The sequence below is a fragment of the Eleutherodactylus coqui genome, chromosome 1, assembly GCF_035609145.1.
Source record: "Eleutherodactylus coqui strain aEleCoq1 chromosome 1, aEleCoq1.hap1, whole genome shotgun sequence".
Lineage (NCBI taxonomy): Eukaryota > Metazoa > Chordata > Amphibia > Anura > Eleutherodactylidae > Eleutherodactylus > Eleutherodactylus coqui.
This window is the reverse complement of record NC_089837.1, coordinates 435,606,944-435,622,997: the sequence shown is the minus strand read 5'-3', so window position 1 is coordinate 435,622,997 and position 16,054 is coordinate 435,606,944. Positions and strand designations below refer to the sequence as shown.

At 43.4% G+C, this 16,054-nt stretch overlaps 1 protein-coding gene across 1 annotated transcript in view; it reads right to left on the bottom strand.

Annotated features, from left to right (window-relative positions):
- ZMYM2 (zinc finger MYM-type containing 2) overlaps positions 1 to 16,054 on the bottom strand; it is a 74,164-nt gene that overhangs the window by 11,467 nt on the left and 46,643 nt on the right. The window contains exons 6-14 of the mRNA XM_066582166.1: positions 14,103 to 14,298; positions 13,387 to 13,502; positions 9,723 to 9,836; positions 5,889 to 6,039; positions 5,495 to 5,667; positions 3,287 to 3,452; positions 1,882 to 1,916; positions 1,645 to 1,774; positions 1,101 to 1,216 (exon numbers count right to left, since the gene is read on the bottom strand). Of these exons, the coding sequence (XP_066438263.1) occupies positions 1,101 to 1,216; positions 1,645 to 1,774; positions 1,882 to 1,916; positions 3,287 to 3,452; positions 5,495 to 5,667; positions 5,889 to 6,039; positions 9,723 to 9,836; positions 13,387 to 13,502; positions 14,103 to 14,298 (1,197 nt within the window). The remainder of the gene's footprint in view (positions 1 to 1,100; positions 1,217 to 1,644; positions 1,775 to 1,881; positions 1,917 to 3,286; positions 3,453 to 5,494; positions 5,668 to 5,888; positions 6,040 to 9,722; positions 9,837 to 13,386; positions 13,503 to 14,102; positions 14,299 to 16,054) is intronic.

Genomic DNA, 16,054 nt, shown 5'->3' with positions numbered 1-16,054 from the left:
AATTACCTCATAAATCATTGCAAAGACCTCTTACCAATAGGGCTGAATCAGAGGGCACTCCCAAAATATATAGAATATACTTCCCTCTCCTCCACATTCCTTCCAAGATCGATTGCTTATCCCAGGGAAGTTTCTCACTAATTTGGATGGGGTATAGTACCATCTTGTAAGCGTTTTATAGTGGACCTGTATGATATTTGCATTTAAGGTGGCTTTATTTACCCACTCAAAGGAAGACAGCCATTGTAGTGTTAGGAGAAAATATACCATGTCCCTTTCCCAATTAAGTAAATGGACCTTTTTTACCATGTCCCATTTCTTGTCGGCTAGGTTTTACTACATTTAGAAGATAACAATGCTATCATCCCCACCAAACTCTTTAGATGTTGTGGTTATGGACCACGGAACCAAAGGTATTAAAACAGTCATTAACAGCATTCTTAGATTCTGGCAGTTGCAGCAAAGCATCAGATGTAATATACAACTTTCATCTACTCCATATAGAACTGGACGATCTCCTGAGCCCACTCCATAATACTCTCTATGTCATCTGCTGTACATTTATGGCAGATGTCAGGAAGGGGTTACACAGTGTTGATAGTAGATTAAATTCTGGAACTTACTGTACTTATGAGACAACCTCTTTTTTCATGAGACAGGACTTACACTCATTTATAAATTTTCTCATAGAATACAATTGGAATTGTGAAGTGACTTACTTTAAAATTAGTTACTCTTAAAGAGTATCTGCACTTTCAGAAAACTTGATAGGTCATAAAGACATGTCAAAAGTATTGATCAGTGGGGGTTCTGTTGCTAAGACCTCTGCTTATTGCTACAATGAATTAATCAGCAGGGCTCGTTTTTGGCTGCTTGCTGAAGAGGCCTCTATGAGGCCATCGTCATCTGCCATAAGCAGCTGAAAAGATCAAACATAGCCGAGGAGGCACAGTGCTCGAGTGAGAGCTGCAGCCCCCTTATAATAGCGATCAGTTGGGATCCCAACAGCAGGAACCTCACTGATCAATACTTTTGACATATCTCTATGACATGTCAAAAGTTTTCTGTAAGTGCAGGTACTCTAGCCTTCTCTTACTTACTGGAACAGGTAATGGAGCTGGAGCCGGTACTTTTTGACTGTAGAGATTCATAGGCACCGGGATATATACAGGGACAGGTATAGGCACTGGAACATACTTTGTATTTGAGTCTTCCTCTGAAAAGGAAAAATAAAATGAAAAATAACTTAAATTTATTATACTGCACATGATAAAAACCCCTTCAAGTAAAAAAGTCTTGTTTTAAAATTTTATTTACAGATTCACACAGACATTATAACCATTGCTTCTAGGGCAGATTACAGTGTCTCATGAAGGCGCTGAATGGCGGCATACAGTGTCTATGGATCTGTAATACCTATGTGAAGACTATGTGAAGCAGTGGAGTGTCTGTACACATAGTAAAGACCAAGTACATGATGGGTACTATCTGATTATCTCTACTAATTTGTAAAGTAGCTGGTGGTAACCCACAATATATGGTGCAACATTTACTTACAATGTCTAGTTAGATGTAAAGAATCACTTTGTGTATAACACAATCCTTCCTCAAATCTTGATATACAAGTTACATATTTTACAATACCTGTCTGGCAAGACTTAGTCTGCATATGAGGTTTACAGAAGGTGGCCTTTGTCACTGACAATGGCTTGCACAGCACAGCCTTATTCTTCATGTCTTTAGGTGCTGCAGGAGAACAGGAAGAACCTTGACCCTGAAAAAAAATAAAAAAAAGTTGTTTTTTCCCCCCCAATACATCTTAAGTGTAAGTGCCCTGTATACCTTTCATAATACACATTTAGAAAAAAAAGTTCTCATTACCGTAGGTCTTGGGCGTGAAGCTTGAACACCCTGATCTGTAAAGAAGTATCTATTAGTCAAAGTCAAATGAAATATTAAAAAAGCAATTGTGTTTTGATATCTATTAGGGTTTGTTTACATCTGTGTTAAAGGTTCTGATGCAGATATGGCACAAAATGTGCAGGCGAACCACTGCAGCAAGCTGCGCTACATCTGGGAAACCGCCGGTTGGCATGCCGGAAGCCTGACAGACCCAATTCTAGTCAATGGGGACTGTCGAGCGTTGTTTGATTCCATCATAAAGTGGATCTGTTCCCAGCAGGTATTTGTTTTGCTGTTCGAATAGCAGAACAGGAAAACTCAAAGCTGAATCCAGGTGTGAACAGAGATTAACAATCCTGAATATGCTGATAAATACAACCCCCTTGATATACTTAGGAACATTGTCAATTTAGAGGAGAAAAGTGACAGAATTGGCTAAATTTTAAGAATATGACCGAGAACCCTGTAGTGATAATGCATCACCTTACTGTAATAGACTGATTTTAGGTAATGTAATAAATTGTGTTGTGGAGCTTCAGCCAGGCATTAGGGAGTTGACCATTCGCTAACTTAAATACAGTGGTTGCTAAGTTTAAATTCACAGATACTTTTCTGCAACAAATTATCCTCTGTTAAGCCACTGAAAAGCTATTGTTCTATTAAATAAACAAGAGCGATTGCAGAGCAACTGAAAGGGGAAAACAACTGAAGAATGTTACTTTAAGCATAAAGGGTCAAGCTAAAATTTGCTGCATCTGTACATAGTACAGATAATCTCCTACTTACGAACAGGTTGTGTTCCAGGAAGCTATTCATAAGTACATTTGTTCGTATGTCCAAACAAATGCTTGTATGGAGGGAGATCACGGGTGAATTCCGCTCCATACAACGTTGGATGCAGGCCGATTCCTACATCCAGCCGCAGTGGCTCCAACAAGCCGTGCTGCTCATCGGTGCTGTTAACACTGTTAATGCCGCTGTCAGAATTGCCAGCGGCATTTAAAGCGTTAAAAGCTCCGAAAGCAGCACAGATTGTCGTAGCTGCTGCGGACGGGTGTCGACTGTAAAAAAAAACAGCCTGTACCCAATGTTCGGGGGTCCCGTAAGGCCTCTCGCAATAAGATCACGGGATGCCATGCGGTTGCCATGACAGCTAAGGGCCTTCTGAAAGGCCCCAGGGCTCCCTATGCAGAGTGCCTATCAAGCTGTGCCTATGGTATGGCATGATAGAAACCTGTCCAATCGCTGCACAAGTAGGGGAGTATCTGTACTGTCTTAATATAATTTATCTGATCTGCTTAAAAATGTTAATGACAATCACCAATATCATTGTATACAAGTAGTTGACTTGGACCAGTTAGTAGCTAAATAAGTAGCAACATACCAAGATACATATTTTCTGGACCCTTCTGCGTAGTCATATTCGGCTCATTTTGCTGGCTATAAAAACGCAGCAAACACTGCTGGTCACAGAAGTTCTTTATGATGCCTCGCCACTGTACTTTCTCTTTAAGTGTTCCTTGAGTTCTACAGCAGTCACATCTTGCTGCCTGTAATATATAGGAAGATCATTCAATTCAACTGCAGTGAATATTACCGGCAAGTGTTAGAAGCAGGTATTCTAGCCGAATCAGATTATTATTGCAAAAAGGGAAGAATTCTCCAAGTCTTCACGCAGAACTGAAAAAATAAATCAGTTCAAAATATTAGTTCCTTTAGGCCCAATGTCCATGGGTGGGTTTGATTTGTGGAATCTGCATGGGAAGATCCGCAAATGAAATAAAACATGCAGATTTGATTTGCAGAACTCTTGGTCTGGAAAAAAATGAATAAATTGCAGCATGCTCCATTTCAGTGCAGATCTTACACGGATAGCTTCCATTGAAGTCAATGGAAGCAGTCTGATCCGCATATCGCTGCGGATTCTGTGGGAAAGCAGGAGTTTAAAAAAAAAAAACGAAAAGAAAAAAAAAAAAAAAAACACCACTGCGCATGTGCGGCGGTGCACCACCCGATGCTTCCACATACATCCGCACTGAAGACCCGAATGGGTAAGTAGAAGACTCGCAGTGTACTTGGTCATTAGCAGGGTCAGATTCCGCAGCGGAATCGGGTTCGCCCATGGACATGAGGCATTAAAGCGATATTCACATCTCCACCAGTTATCACCAGGTTGAGAATATCCAGCTGAAAAGTGCCAGCTATTGGTGGCTGAATTTATAGAAGCAACTAATCTGACTGCTCATTTTTGTGGAAGTTACTGAAATGGCATAGAACAGTCAGTGCAGATGTTGGCGTAATCATGGTCACCTCAAGCAAGGAGGTAAGCAGAAATGAACGGAGTGGGGCTGTTTTCAAGACAGACGCGGGTCTCACCTCTGAACCAACACTTATGAGACATTTACAGCATACCACTAAATGTCAAAGACTGGAATACCCCTTAGGCTCAGTTCTGTAGCTTAAAAAGAAACGGCATGCAAAGATATCACCACATTTTTTCTTCCACAAATTGTAAACATAGAAGGAGATAGTGGTGCAGCAGAATCTTATCTTGCACTACAAATTGACTTGATAAAGTAGTTCCTCTAAAGGCACCCATTGGTGAGTAGCTACCCTACAGGGCCGTGTCTGAACCATTAAAAGTTCTTTTAACACAACTAAGGATATCAGTCAAACCAGTCTTCTTCGAAAGGAAAAGGTTTGATTATCTTTACTTTTGTTGCAAGGCCTGCTAAAGGGTTGAACGTTATCTTATAGGGTAATTACCTTCCAATAGATGGCATTAGCAAAATTGCTTCCTTCCTCCTACAGGAAAGCTAATTTCCCTATGGAGAATTTCCTGGTTAATAAGACTCCTTACACTAAATATGCCGGTCTCTACAAGGAGAGACCGTAGCCACCAAGACCGACTCTATACAGGCTATTAAAAGTCTGAACAAAAGTGGGATGTAATCCTCCGGTAGTCTGTAGGCAGCGCCTGACAAGTCATCCAGTAAAGCATTTGCCTCCATTATTCCTATTTTAGCTTGCTTCCAGTATGGTGACCCTCAAGGAAACACATGCCTAAATATTTGTGAATGATTGTTGCTCTCTTGATAAAATTAAACACACTTTATGTATTGGATTTAGGCCGTCTGCACACGAATGGGTCGGTTTCCAAATGCGGAAGCCTGGACGGCGTCCACGCGTACCTGTATTGCGGATGGTCCGGACGTCTCGTCGTCGGACATGTGCAGTAGATTTTTTTTTTTTTTTTTAAATCTGTGCCTTTCCTGCACTGTCGCTAGGCAATGACGCAGAATCCGTGACCTTTCCGCAATGTCAATTGAAGAAGGGCAGCGGGTCGGATGGTTTGCAATGACTTCAATGGAATCCACACAAAAATAGAGCATGCTGCGATTTTTTTTTACCGCAAGCAGAAATCGCAATTGCTGTCTGCTCATGTGAACGGACATGTGAATATTCTATTCTTGCTAATGGATCCAGATCTTCCACACAGGTGACTATCACAGATCCCACAATCCAAATTTGCCCGTGTGCAGATGGCCTTAGGGATCCTTTAAAGCTCATCTACACCCTCAGCTCACTTTACCTTGTAATACCAATCTTGAAATTTTCTACTGCAATCATCACTGCAGAAATCTCTCAGTTTGCCATCGAACTCTTTACTTGCGCCTCTTCTGCACATCTGAAAGCAGTAGTTGCAGGTCACACATTTCAATCCCAGCCGCTTTGCAAAGTCCTGTTTGTAAAGCAGTTTACAACCTGCAATGAAGAAGACACGTCTTACTGTACAATCAGTTACAGGAATTAAACTTCTACTGTACACTCATTGGAAGTGAGGTACAAGGAAAGTGAAGGAAAAGATAGAATGTGCCATTTTGGAGGGGAGAGACTGTATTGCGTTTGTAAGGAAATTAACTCCACAACTTTAAATACAAGTGTACAAACTCACATTTACTTTGCATCTTAATAGCAAGACAAACCTTCACTGCAGAACGGTTTCTTGACACCAGAGAATTTCACGACATCATGCAAGGTTTTCTCTTCCTGACAGTATTCACAGAAGGTAACGATGCAGTGCAGCTTTTTATAGTCCTCACAGCAGACTGTGCCGCAGAACTGGTGCACCTTTTTCTGAAAAGAAATTAAGATCATGCCTGAATGTTTTATACTCTGCAACATGTAGATATACAGAATAAAGTACGGTCATATAACATCTAAAACTCACTCTGCTATGCTTTTGACAACATGCAGGCATTTTAAAAAAGACGAATGTGACCAGAAAGCCCATAAAAAAAGTTGTCCAGTCAGAAAAACACTGCAGTTTAAAAAAAAGTGCCATGTGTCTAAAGGTTGTGTGTGCAAATGTAGCTCAGCCTCATTAACTTTAATGGAGCCGAGCTGCAATACCAGACACAGCCTTAGGACAGGTTTGGCACTGTTTTTGGAAGAAAGCAACTATTTTTCTAATCCTGGACGAGCCCTTTAAGTACTGAGGGAAATTTGATCTTAACTCAAAACTGTCAGGAAATTTCTTAGCATATAACATGACAGAGGGAGCAAAGCTGAGCCCTGTGAAATATAGGTTTATATGGTTTGAAACAGAATCTCAGATTAAAAACTTTACCTTTTATGGAGCGGAGACTCAAACCCATATTCACTCCTTGGAAGAAGGAAAGAATTTGGAGAACAGAAAAATACATGGGCCGGAGATGTTGCTTACATACCTGAAGACAGACCTCCTATGGTAGAGGTGAGATTGACAGGGTTTCCTGGCCTTGCGCATAGCCCAAACACTCTAGACTGCGAATTCAACAGCCACACTGTCAAACGAAGCCTATGTAAATGCAGGTGGATTGCTGGGGCCTGCAGTAGCAGATCCTGTCTGAGCAGAAAAGGCCAGGGCGTGTCGATCAAAAGAGATAGGATGTCCATGTACCAAGGTCAACATGGCCAGTCTAGGACTATGATAATCATTGGGATGCCCTCCACTTTGGCCTTCTTAATGGAATTAGAGGAGTTGTAGGGAAGAAATACAGGAAGTAGAACTGATTAAACAGTATTGCCAGTGCAAACACAGCTATGGTTTGGGGGTTGCAAGTCTATGACAACCTTGGAAGCTGATTGGGGAGTCTGGACACCAATAGATCCTCGAAGTGCCCACTCTCTGGGGTCTATTAACTTCCTGCTGAGAAAGTCTGCCATCTAATTTTCCACACCCAGAATGAGAATGGTCGAGTTGGCTGGAACGTGTGTTTTTGCCTAGCGTAGAATTTCTTCAGCCTGCCTCATGACTATTCTGCTTCTTGTGGCACCCTCATGGCTTACGTACGTGACTGCGGTTACATTTTTTGTCTGAATGTGGATCGGTTGACCAGCCAGAATTAGAGACCAGTGAGTCAGGGACAGGTGAAAGGCTCGAAGTTCCGGTACAATGATGTAGAGAGACTATTCAGAGTTGTTCCACTGTCCTTGCACCGTCAAGCCTCTAAGGACACCACCCCCAGTAAGAGACTGACATCCAGGGTTATCACACTTTCCACTGGAGTGGGAGTAAAGACCGCCATTGGTCAACCACCAAAGAAAGGATCGACGGATCGAATGAGGGAGGATCAACAGCCGATCCAGGGACTCATGTAACCTCCTCCAACTGGATAGAATGGCTCGCTGTAGTGAGCGAGTGTGGAACTAGGTGTACAGGACCGCCTCAAACACAGCGACCATGAGTCCTACCACCTGCATGTCTTGGCAGACTGAAGAGAGCCTGTTGCTCAAGTACGAGTTTGTCCCTTGGAAGTTGTACCTCCCCCTGAATCCCATCCAAGAATAGGCAGAGAAAGGTGAGCTTATGTGACAGGACCAGGTTGTATTTTGGACGATAAGATGATCCACCTGAAACAAATGTGTCCAGCGTTATAAGGCTCTCCACATTGGCTCTGAGATGGTGGCTTCATCAGTATAACATCCAGATAGGGGATTGCTACAAAACCCTGGGAGTAAAGAACTGCCACAACAGCCAACAAGACCATTGTGAATACTCAAGGGTGTACTGAATTGGAAATGGTTCGAATGAAATCACAAAACAAAGAAATCGCTGGTGCAAACTGGCGAATTGGAATGTGGAGATAGGCATTTGCCTTGATCCATGGAAGCATACACTGCTCTGGGGAACTCCAAAGCGAAAATGGCACACAGACAAAACAATACAGGAGTTTCAGATCGAGGACTGGGCAACTGAACCATGTTTTTTTTTGGGAACGACAGAAAGGTTGGAGTAAAAGCCAGTAAAACGTACTCGAGAAGGAACTGGGATGATTACTTCTCAGTTGAATAAGTCTTGAAGACCTAGAAAGTACTGAGTGGATCTGGTGGCGACTTGAAATAGCGATCTGGGAGGAGCAAAAAGAAAACTGATGGCGCACCCCCAAGAGACCAACATACTAGCCACATGCAGTGAATTGCCACGGAAAGAACAAAGGAATGAATTAAAAGCCTGGCGGCATCCCAGGAGGCTTTGCATAACTTGGTGGCCTGAGAGAGCTGATGAGCAAGTTCAGATAACGCCTCCTGGGCAGCATCGGACAGTATGCCTCAGCACAGTTTTGCCCATTCGGATGAGGTCCTACTAATCTAAAAGGAGGCAGAGGAGGGCCGACCCAGTCGCCTCAAAGGGTGATTTGGCAAAGGATTACAGATGTTTATCATTCTAGTCCTTAAAAGATGATGCATCTGCTAATGGGAAGGTAGTGAGCTTCAAAAGGTGAGACATGGGAGGATCCACCAAGCAAGACAGCTTTTTAATTGATTCCTCAGGAAACTGATACATGATGTCAAGACGTTTAGGGGCGAGGAAACGTTTCCTCTACGGTGGCAGAGAAATCTTAGGTCTTTTACAGAGAGTACCTTTTTAACCGCCTCAGAGATGGTCTACCATGCATCCCTGGAGAGGATCACAGAGTGGGTTGCCGTGGGTGGAGGCGAGGCAGAGGAAGGAAGCGACCTTGAAGACTGCTGCTTTAGATGCTTTAATCAGGTTCTGGCTGGATGTTCTGCCAGAAGGGGACCACTGGTAATTTCTACTTACCTTCCCTGGAGTAATGATTGTGGGAAGAGCCACATGCAGTGGCATTGATGTAGAACATGATCTCTCATTTCTCACCTCCCTTGGGGAGGGGAGCCCAGAGAATTTGAGCGAGAGGATCTTCGCTGGCGGGTCACAGAAAAGTTAGGGCTTCTCTGTGCTACCTTGCCTTCGGGAATAAGGGAAACAATAGGGTAGGTAATACAACCCTGATGCCCCTTTACAGCAGGGTAGGAGGGGGGATTTTGTCACTCTGTGAACCCCAAAGTCAGAGGAACTCCAGAACATGGAAGACCAGCAGCAGGAAGATCTGCCTCCTACAGACACTAAGCTAAAACGGATTTAGCTTAGTGGCTGCAGTAGGAGTATAACTGGTAGGAGTTAACTCTTGCTTAGTGTCAACCTTCTAGTAGCAGGAGCTATACCCAAAGTCTTTGCCATGTCCTCCAATGACACAGCCAAGAAACGCGTTTTTGCCAGAATGACCCTTTAACCATTGAGATGTACATGAGAATTTTTTTTGAACCATCATATACAGAAGTTAAAAAAAAAAAAAAAAAAACCACACACACACACACACACACACACACACACCTGAACACAGTTACCGGTAAAGGGAACAAAACTAGACATATATCTCTTCTAAAACACAAGGTCCTGTTATAAAATTATGCACAACATATATAGCCTTTGACCAAAGAATCACTTTTCACCAAAGACAGACATGGTGTCTTACCTCCCAGTCCAGTGTTACTGGTTTAGAGGAAAACAAATTTTTACAGTAATTGCATTTCAACTGAATGTCACTAACGACATGCTGGCCATTAGTAGAAGACTGCATGCTGAGAGTCTAAAACAAAAAGAAAAAAAACTGCATTAAAATATCGTTCTATGCAGCACAATAAAATAAAATGAACATATTATAAAGGTTTATATAATATTTAGCACAAGCAGATTCACCTACTAGATAAACATTAGGTCTGATAACCACCTAAAAGTACAAACGGCTATTAAAACATGCTGCCATTTTTGGACAAACGACTCAGTTTGGGCGAGTTTACCACAGTCTAGCCATTATCATTAAAGGAGCAAATATGAGAACATTTCCCTACAGCATTTCATGCATCCACTGAAATCAAATGGATGCAGCCTTGAACAGGAACCTGTTCCCAGCCCAAATCATCATAGACTAACTTATGGTGCTGTTGGGGCAGACTTTTCAGAGTCCCTTGTGCGTACTCCCCCATAGACTTGTATAGGCGAGTGCACACATGGGACTCTCAAAATTGTCAGATTTTAATCAAAAAAAAAAAAAAAAATCGCATAGACTTTACAGACAGGCACTTCAGGAACCAGAAGAGTATGAAAAATACAGCTCCCCGTCACCTGCCCTGATAGCATTATCAGTTAGTTTATGCTGCTTTAGACAGGTGACGGTTGCCTTTAAACAAATTTTTAAGGACCCCAATCAAAGACTTCCTAATACCCATAAAGTGACTATACACCTTCAATAGCTGTTTCGGAATGCCTGTTTGGCCAACTGCTAATTTTCCTGACTCCTCAAATCCACTTGAATGCTCAGTTCGGCCAAGCACTCGTGTGTTTCAATAGGCAGAGCGAGGTACGCCCCTGCCAGGCAGCTCTGGGGGCAATTTATATACAGGGAGAATAAAGTGCTCAAGATCAGAGTTTTCCCCAATGTATATTGGGGTTTTTAGGTCTCATACAAACATGTTTAGTTATTCTACATAAGTTTACATTTTTAAAAGCAAAAAAAGTAGAATTTCTTAATGTAAAAAAACAGTACAATGTATAAGTATTATAATAATCTTTGTGTATATACAGAAGAAAAACACAACTAAAAGCCCATTTAGACAACGATTATCACTCAAAAGCAGTCTTTTGAGCGATAATCGTTGTGTGTAACTGCACTGACATTGTGCAGTTTTCGTTAAGCCGCTCACCTTTGTCTTTCAGCATGCTGAGGATGAGCCTTATCAGGGATTCACAGCGGGATACAGCTGATACCATTGTTTCAGCTGTATCCCGCTCCCCAATGACAGGTTGGGTATGAAGAACAGAGCGGTCCAGCTCCGTTCTCCATAACCGCACGGAGCGCTCGGCTGTATATCAGCCGGGCGCTTAGAGCGGAGGAACAGCTGTATGCAGAAGACCAGCGGGGACCCCCTGCTTGTCTTCTGCATCCTCCGCTGGCAGCGCAAGGTGATCACTCATCTTGCGCTGTAAATGACAACGCTAATCGCTCAAAAGTTGCTTGAGCGACATCTTTTGAGCGATTATCGTTATGTCTAAATGGGCCTTAATACAGAACACTGATCAGATCTACACTGTGCACACAAGTCCCAATATGAGATTTCTGATTAGCTGCGATAAGGGGGCTCTCAGGAAAACCCTGATGCAAATGTCACTTGTGGCTGCAGAAATAGTCACATCTAGTTGAAATGACATGTAGCACCACACATTCTGAACTGGCTCTAAGGTAGATAAGCACTGAAAATAAAAACAGCAATGCAATATATCGGCAGTTAGGATAGACTAAGCCATTCCACCTCTAACAGCACCCTCTGCTGGTGGATGTGCAGATTGCATTACAACATGGCAAGTCATGGACCAAATCTCTCCACTCTCCTCTGCCAATACACAGCATAAGAACAATAATCTATATGCAATGATTCCGCTACCTCCGTATTTAGATCACATTGTAGTGGTCGCATCTTACAAATCTTTAATCTGTAATGAAACGACTGAGAAGTACTTCAACCCCTCTGGCACTATAGATTTACAAATGGTAAAATAAGTAAACTGCCAATGTTCTGAACGGATCTCGATTGATGTAATTTGCACTTTGTGTCAGACTTTCAGTAATAGAATTCCCCAGGCAGTAGGAATCCCATTATAATTCTGTCATTTTCAAACAAGGTTTAGAAAAATTGGTATTTTAAGGTGGTTCTATATCTTCACGTTGTGCTCATAAACATATGAAACCGTCTGCTCCAATATTCCAGTATGTTAAAGGGGTTGTCCGGCCATAAACATTAGGTCTCATTACTTCTGTTTGCCCAATACAATGCACTTTGTAATATACATTGTGCATTGTAAATTAGGCAAACAGAAGTTATTCACTTACCTTTTGAACTGCCCCCCCCCCGTGTTGCTCCTCGGTTGCCATGGGTTCCGACAAGTCTCGTCCTCTTCTTGTCGGGACGACGGGGACACGCTTCTCCAGCACAGCTCTGCACATGTGCAGAAGAACTTCAGCCGCTGGGAAGCTCAGTTCTGCCTGCAGGGGAGGCGTGGCTGCTGGCTCTTCATCTCCAAGGTAAGAATGAGTGGAGGGGCGGGCTCTCGTGGGGGGGGGGTGGAGAGGGAGAGATGGATGGATGGATGGATGTGTGCAGGGGGGGGAGGGGGGTGCAGTGATGTGTGTGTTAGTGGTGTCTGGAGACCCGGCTGTCAGAAGTCCCGGGGGAAGGGGGGGGGGAGAGGGAGAGATGGATGGATGGATGTGTGCAAGGGGGGGGGGGGGGTGCAGTGATGTGTGTGTGTGTGTGTGTGCGCAGGGACCCGGCTGACAAAAGTCGGGGGGGGGGGGGGGGGGCGTCATTGTGAGAGGGGTACTATGAGAGCATGTGTGTGTGGGGAAATGTTTTGTTTTACTTTACTTTAGCAGGGGGGGGGGGGGCAGTAGGTAGCCTTGCAGTGGGGGGCTGCAGGAGAGTTCTCTCTCGGCTCTCCCCGCCCCTCTCCATTCACTATACACTGTGCTGCTGTTTACACTCATGGTAGGATTTTATCGTGAACCATGAGAGTATAACAGTCTCCCCTGGCCACAACCCCTCTGATTATAGTATGCAGCAGGGGGAGGGGGGGGGGGGCTGGGCGGGGAGAGACTGTAGATCAGTTCAATAGAGGTGGGCGTGTCGTGGGCGGGGCTAGGACGTGAGCTGAGGGAAATCCTGCCTTTTCATGTCTCTTACTACCATCGAGAGCACGCACACAGAAGAGGGAGAGCGCAGAGCATTGTGGGAAAGCAGCACAGAGGCGCCATCTTTGAAAGCTGCAGTGAAGATCAGATTCTAAGGTAAGAAACTGACATTGCAGCTGATCTGCCGGCCGGTTTGAGCCCCTGTATGCTGTCTGTTACTATCCTTACTGAAAGGAAAGCAGCAGCATTATAAAAATTTTTACCCTGTGTGGCCGGACAACCCCTTTAAGCACGCTGTCCACATATGGACTGGATTGGCATCCCTGAAACATGTCAGCTGGAGAAAGGTCAATACCGGTTGTGATTATTTATCGGAGCAGATTATACAAAAATCAAAAAAGGGAGAAAAAAACAAATTTACAAAACTTTTGCAAAATAAAAGAAATAAACAAACCTGGAATTTAGCTACACATCCAGAGCTACAGAAGTTATACAGTTTTCCATCAGGCATCGTGGCTTGATACTGAGGTAAGGAGTTTCTTTTACAAAAATGACAAATTATTCCCGGATCTAAAAGAGGGGAAAAAACCAAACACACACAAAATTAAGACGATCAATTTAAAGGGGTTTTCCAACTAATGACATTGTCAGATAGGCTGACCACGGAGATCAGTCTGCTGACCACGGAGATCAGTCTGCTGACCACGGAGATCAGTCTGCTGACCACGGAGATCAGTCTGCTGACCACGGAGATCAGTCTGCTGACCACGGAGATCAGTCTGCTGACCACGGAGATCAGTCTGCTGACCACGGAGATCAGTCTGCTGACCACGGAGATCAGTCTGCTGACCACGGAGATCAGTCTGCTGGCTCCTGCACCCAGGCGGACAGGAAGCCTAACTGTAACCTAAATATCTAATAATAAAAATAGGTGGCAACAAAGATGCATCTTTAAAAATAATGACAGCCATGCAATGTTCTGTGTACACTCGCATAATTGCTGCTGTGGAGCAGCCACAATCTGTCCCCTCCATTGACGTATAATGGCTCCGTCAGGTTTCTATCTCTTCATTGGACAAAGGAGTGTGCATGCTACACTAGTCTGACCAATGAGAAGCAAAGAAAATCTGGTGGAAAAGGACTACATGTCACACTTGCTTGAAAACTTACTCTGAGTGGGCATGATAGTCTGAACTGGCGGAGGCGGAGGAGGTGGCGGCGGCTTTGCATATTTTGCTTTGTGAGCATTCATACAGGTTGTTGAACAGTAGGGTTCCATATGTCCATTTGATCCAATGCACTGAGTCATGTCGAATATTCTACACTGAGCTTTGCATCCAGTGCAGCTGGTTAGCTTTCCATGTTTCTAAACAAAAACAGACAAAGTTGATCATTGAGTAATGGAAATTACATAGACTTTTTCATTCAGAAGGCAACTCCTCAGCTATTGTTTAAGCCCTGCCTAAACATAAGGGAACTGGTGTGGAAGTAGGGGGCATCCTAACACAAGGTGATGCCATATTTTCAGTTTGTCCCATCCAAGTGGGAATCAGCCTTTTTTCATAAGAAACCAAGAGGGTAATAAAAACTGTATAAACAGGTCCAGAAAAATAAAGAAACCACGAATACAAAAGGAGAAGCAACACAATCTTGTTATGTAATAAAAAAATAAGACTGGTATATTGGGTTGCGTATAAAGGTGCAAGGACATGCAAAGGAGGGAAAATGTGGGAGTAATTGTGCTATAACAGTGGGGCTATAACATGTTTGTTTCTAGCACGTCTCACAACTAGTCTGCTACAGTTTACCTACAGGTTTAGTATGCCATATTGGATGGTTAGAACACTTAGCAACTGACTTTGTAACTTCTTTTTAAATCACATACCTTTCACATTCTTGTCTAGCAAAACTGTTCACGGTTGGGGTGACTTCAGGTGGCCGCAAACTTAACTGTTCATTTAAAAGCACCAACTGATGGAAATCTACTCCAATGGTTAAGTCTTATTTAACAGTTAAAAATCTACGTCCTTTCCAAAATCTGTCACTGCAGACTCACAAAACAGTGTACAAGGGGACCAAGACTAGTTCGACTATCCACATGGTTCAATTTCTCGGCAAATCAACAAATGTTACCCAGATGGAAGTTATATTGTGCATGTGAACACTACTGACCCCTTCAGATAGGTATAAGAACAAAAGTTTGCAGAAGTAGTCGGCTCAGCTGCTAATAATTATGGCTCAAAATATTTGCCAATTTAATAGAGAAAAAACAAACACAAATTAATATTCTCCTTACCTTTGATCTCATTTAGTATCATATTACAATTAAAGCTGATAAATATATAAATAAGTCTTCTCTATGTGTCCCAGGAGATCAGCCATGCCTCCCCCTCACTGTCCTGCGTCCTCCTGACTTCAGCAGGAGCCTCTCCCCACTGCGCTGTAAGCAGTCGGACAAGAAGCGTTAAGCCATACCCCTCAACCAGCCAAACAGATCAGCATGAGATTTTTAAGTACCTTTTTACACAGGAAACGTTCACCCGATTTCCCGCTGGAAACGGCAAGTTTGAGCAATCTTCCCGTGTACAAGCGGCCGCAACAGGGCACTGGGCGAGAAATAGCAAAAGTAAAAACTAAGGGACTACTGGGCTGTGTAAACAGGAGCCGCTCAATGTTTTAGCAACTCCCATTTATTTGAACTACTCTTGCTCCTTTGTAAAGCACAGTCTGGCGGTAGCCTGTGGGACGTCCTGTGTAAAGGTACATTTACCAAAGATTCTAGGAAGAAGTTCACGACGACTAATTTAGGATTACAAAGAAGATGCTGCCTGACAAACATTTAGCGCCATCACTCTTCCGGGTTTAGGATCCTTTCAGACATAACACACAAGGGGGAATAACATTCTCTGCCCGACATAACCAGCGCCGATCTACATATCAATTGGCGCTTTTTTTATTTTCTGTTACACAGGCCAAGAATCAGCTTACGGGGACAAATAATTAGTGCAACCATTCACTCCCAGAGACTGGCTGTGCCTCTCCCTGTGCACATGGGGACATGTACCGCTGATCTGCATTTCTATGCTCCCTGAAACTGAAGGATGGGCTGACGACTGATCTTC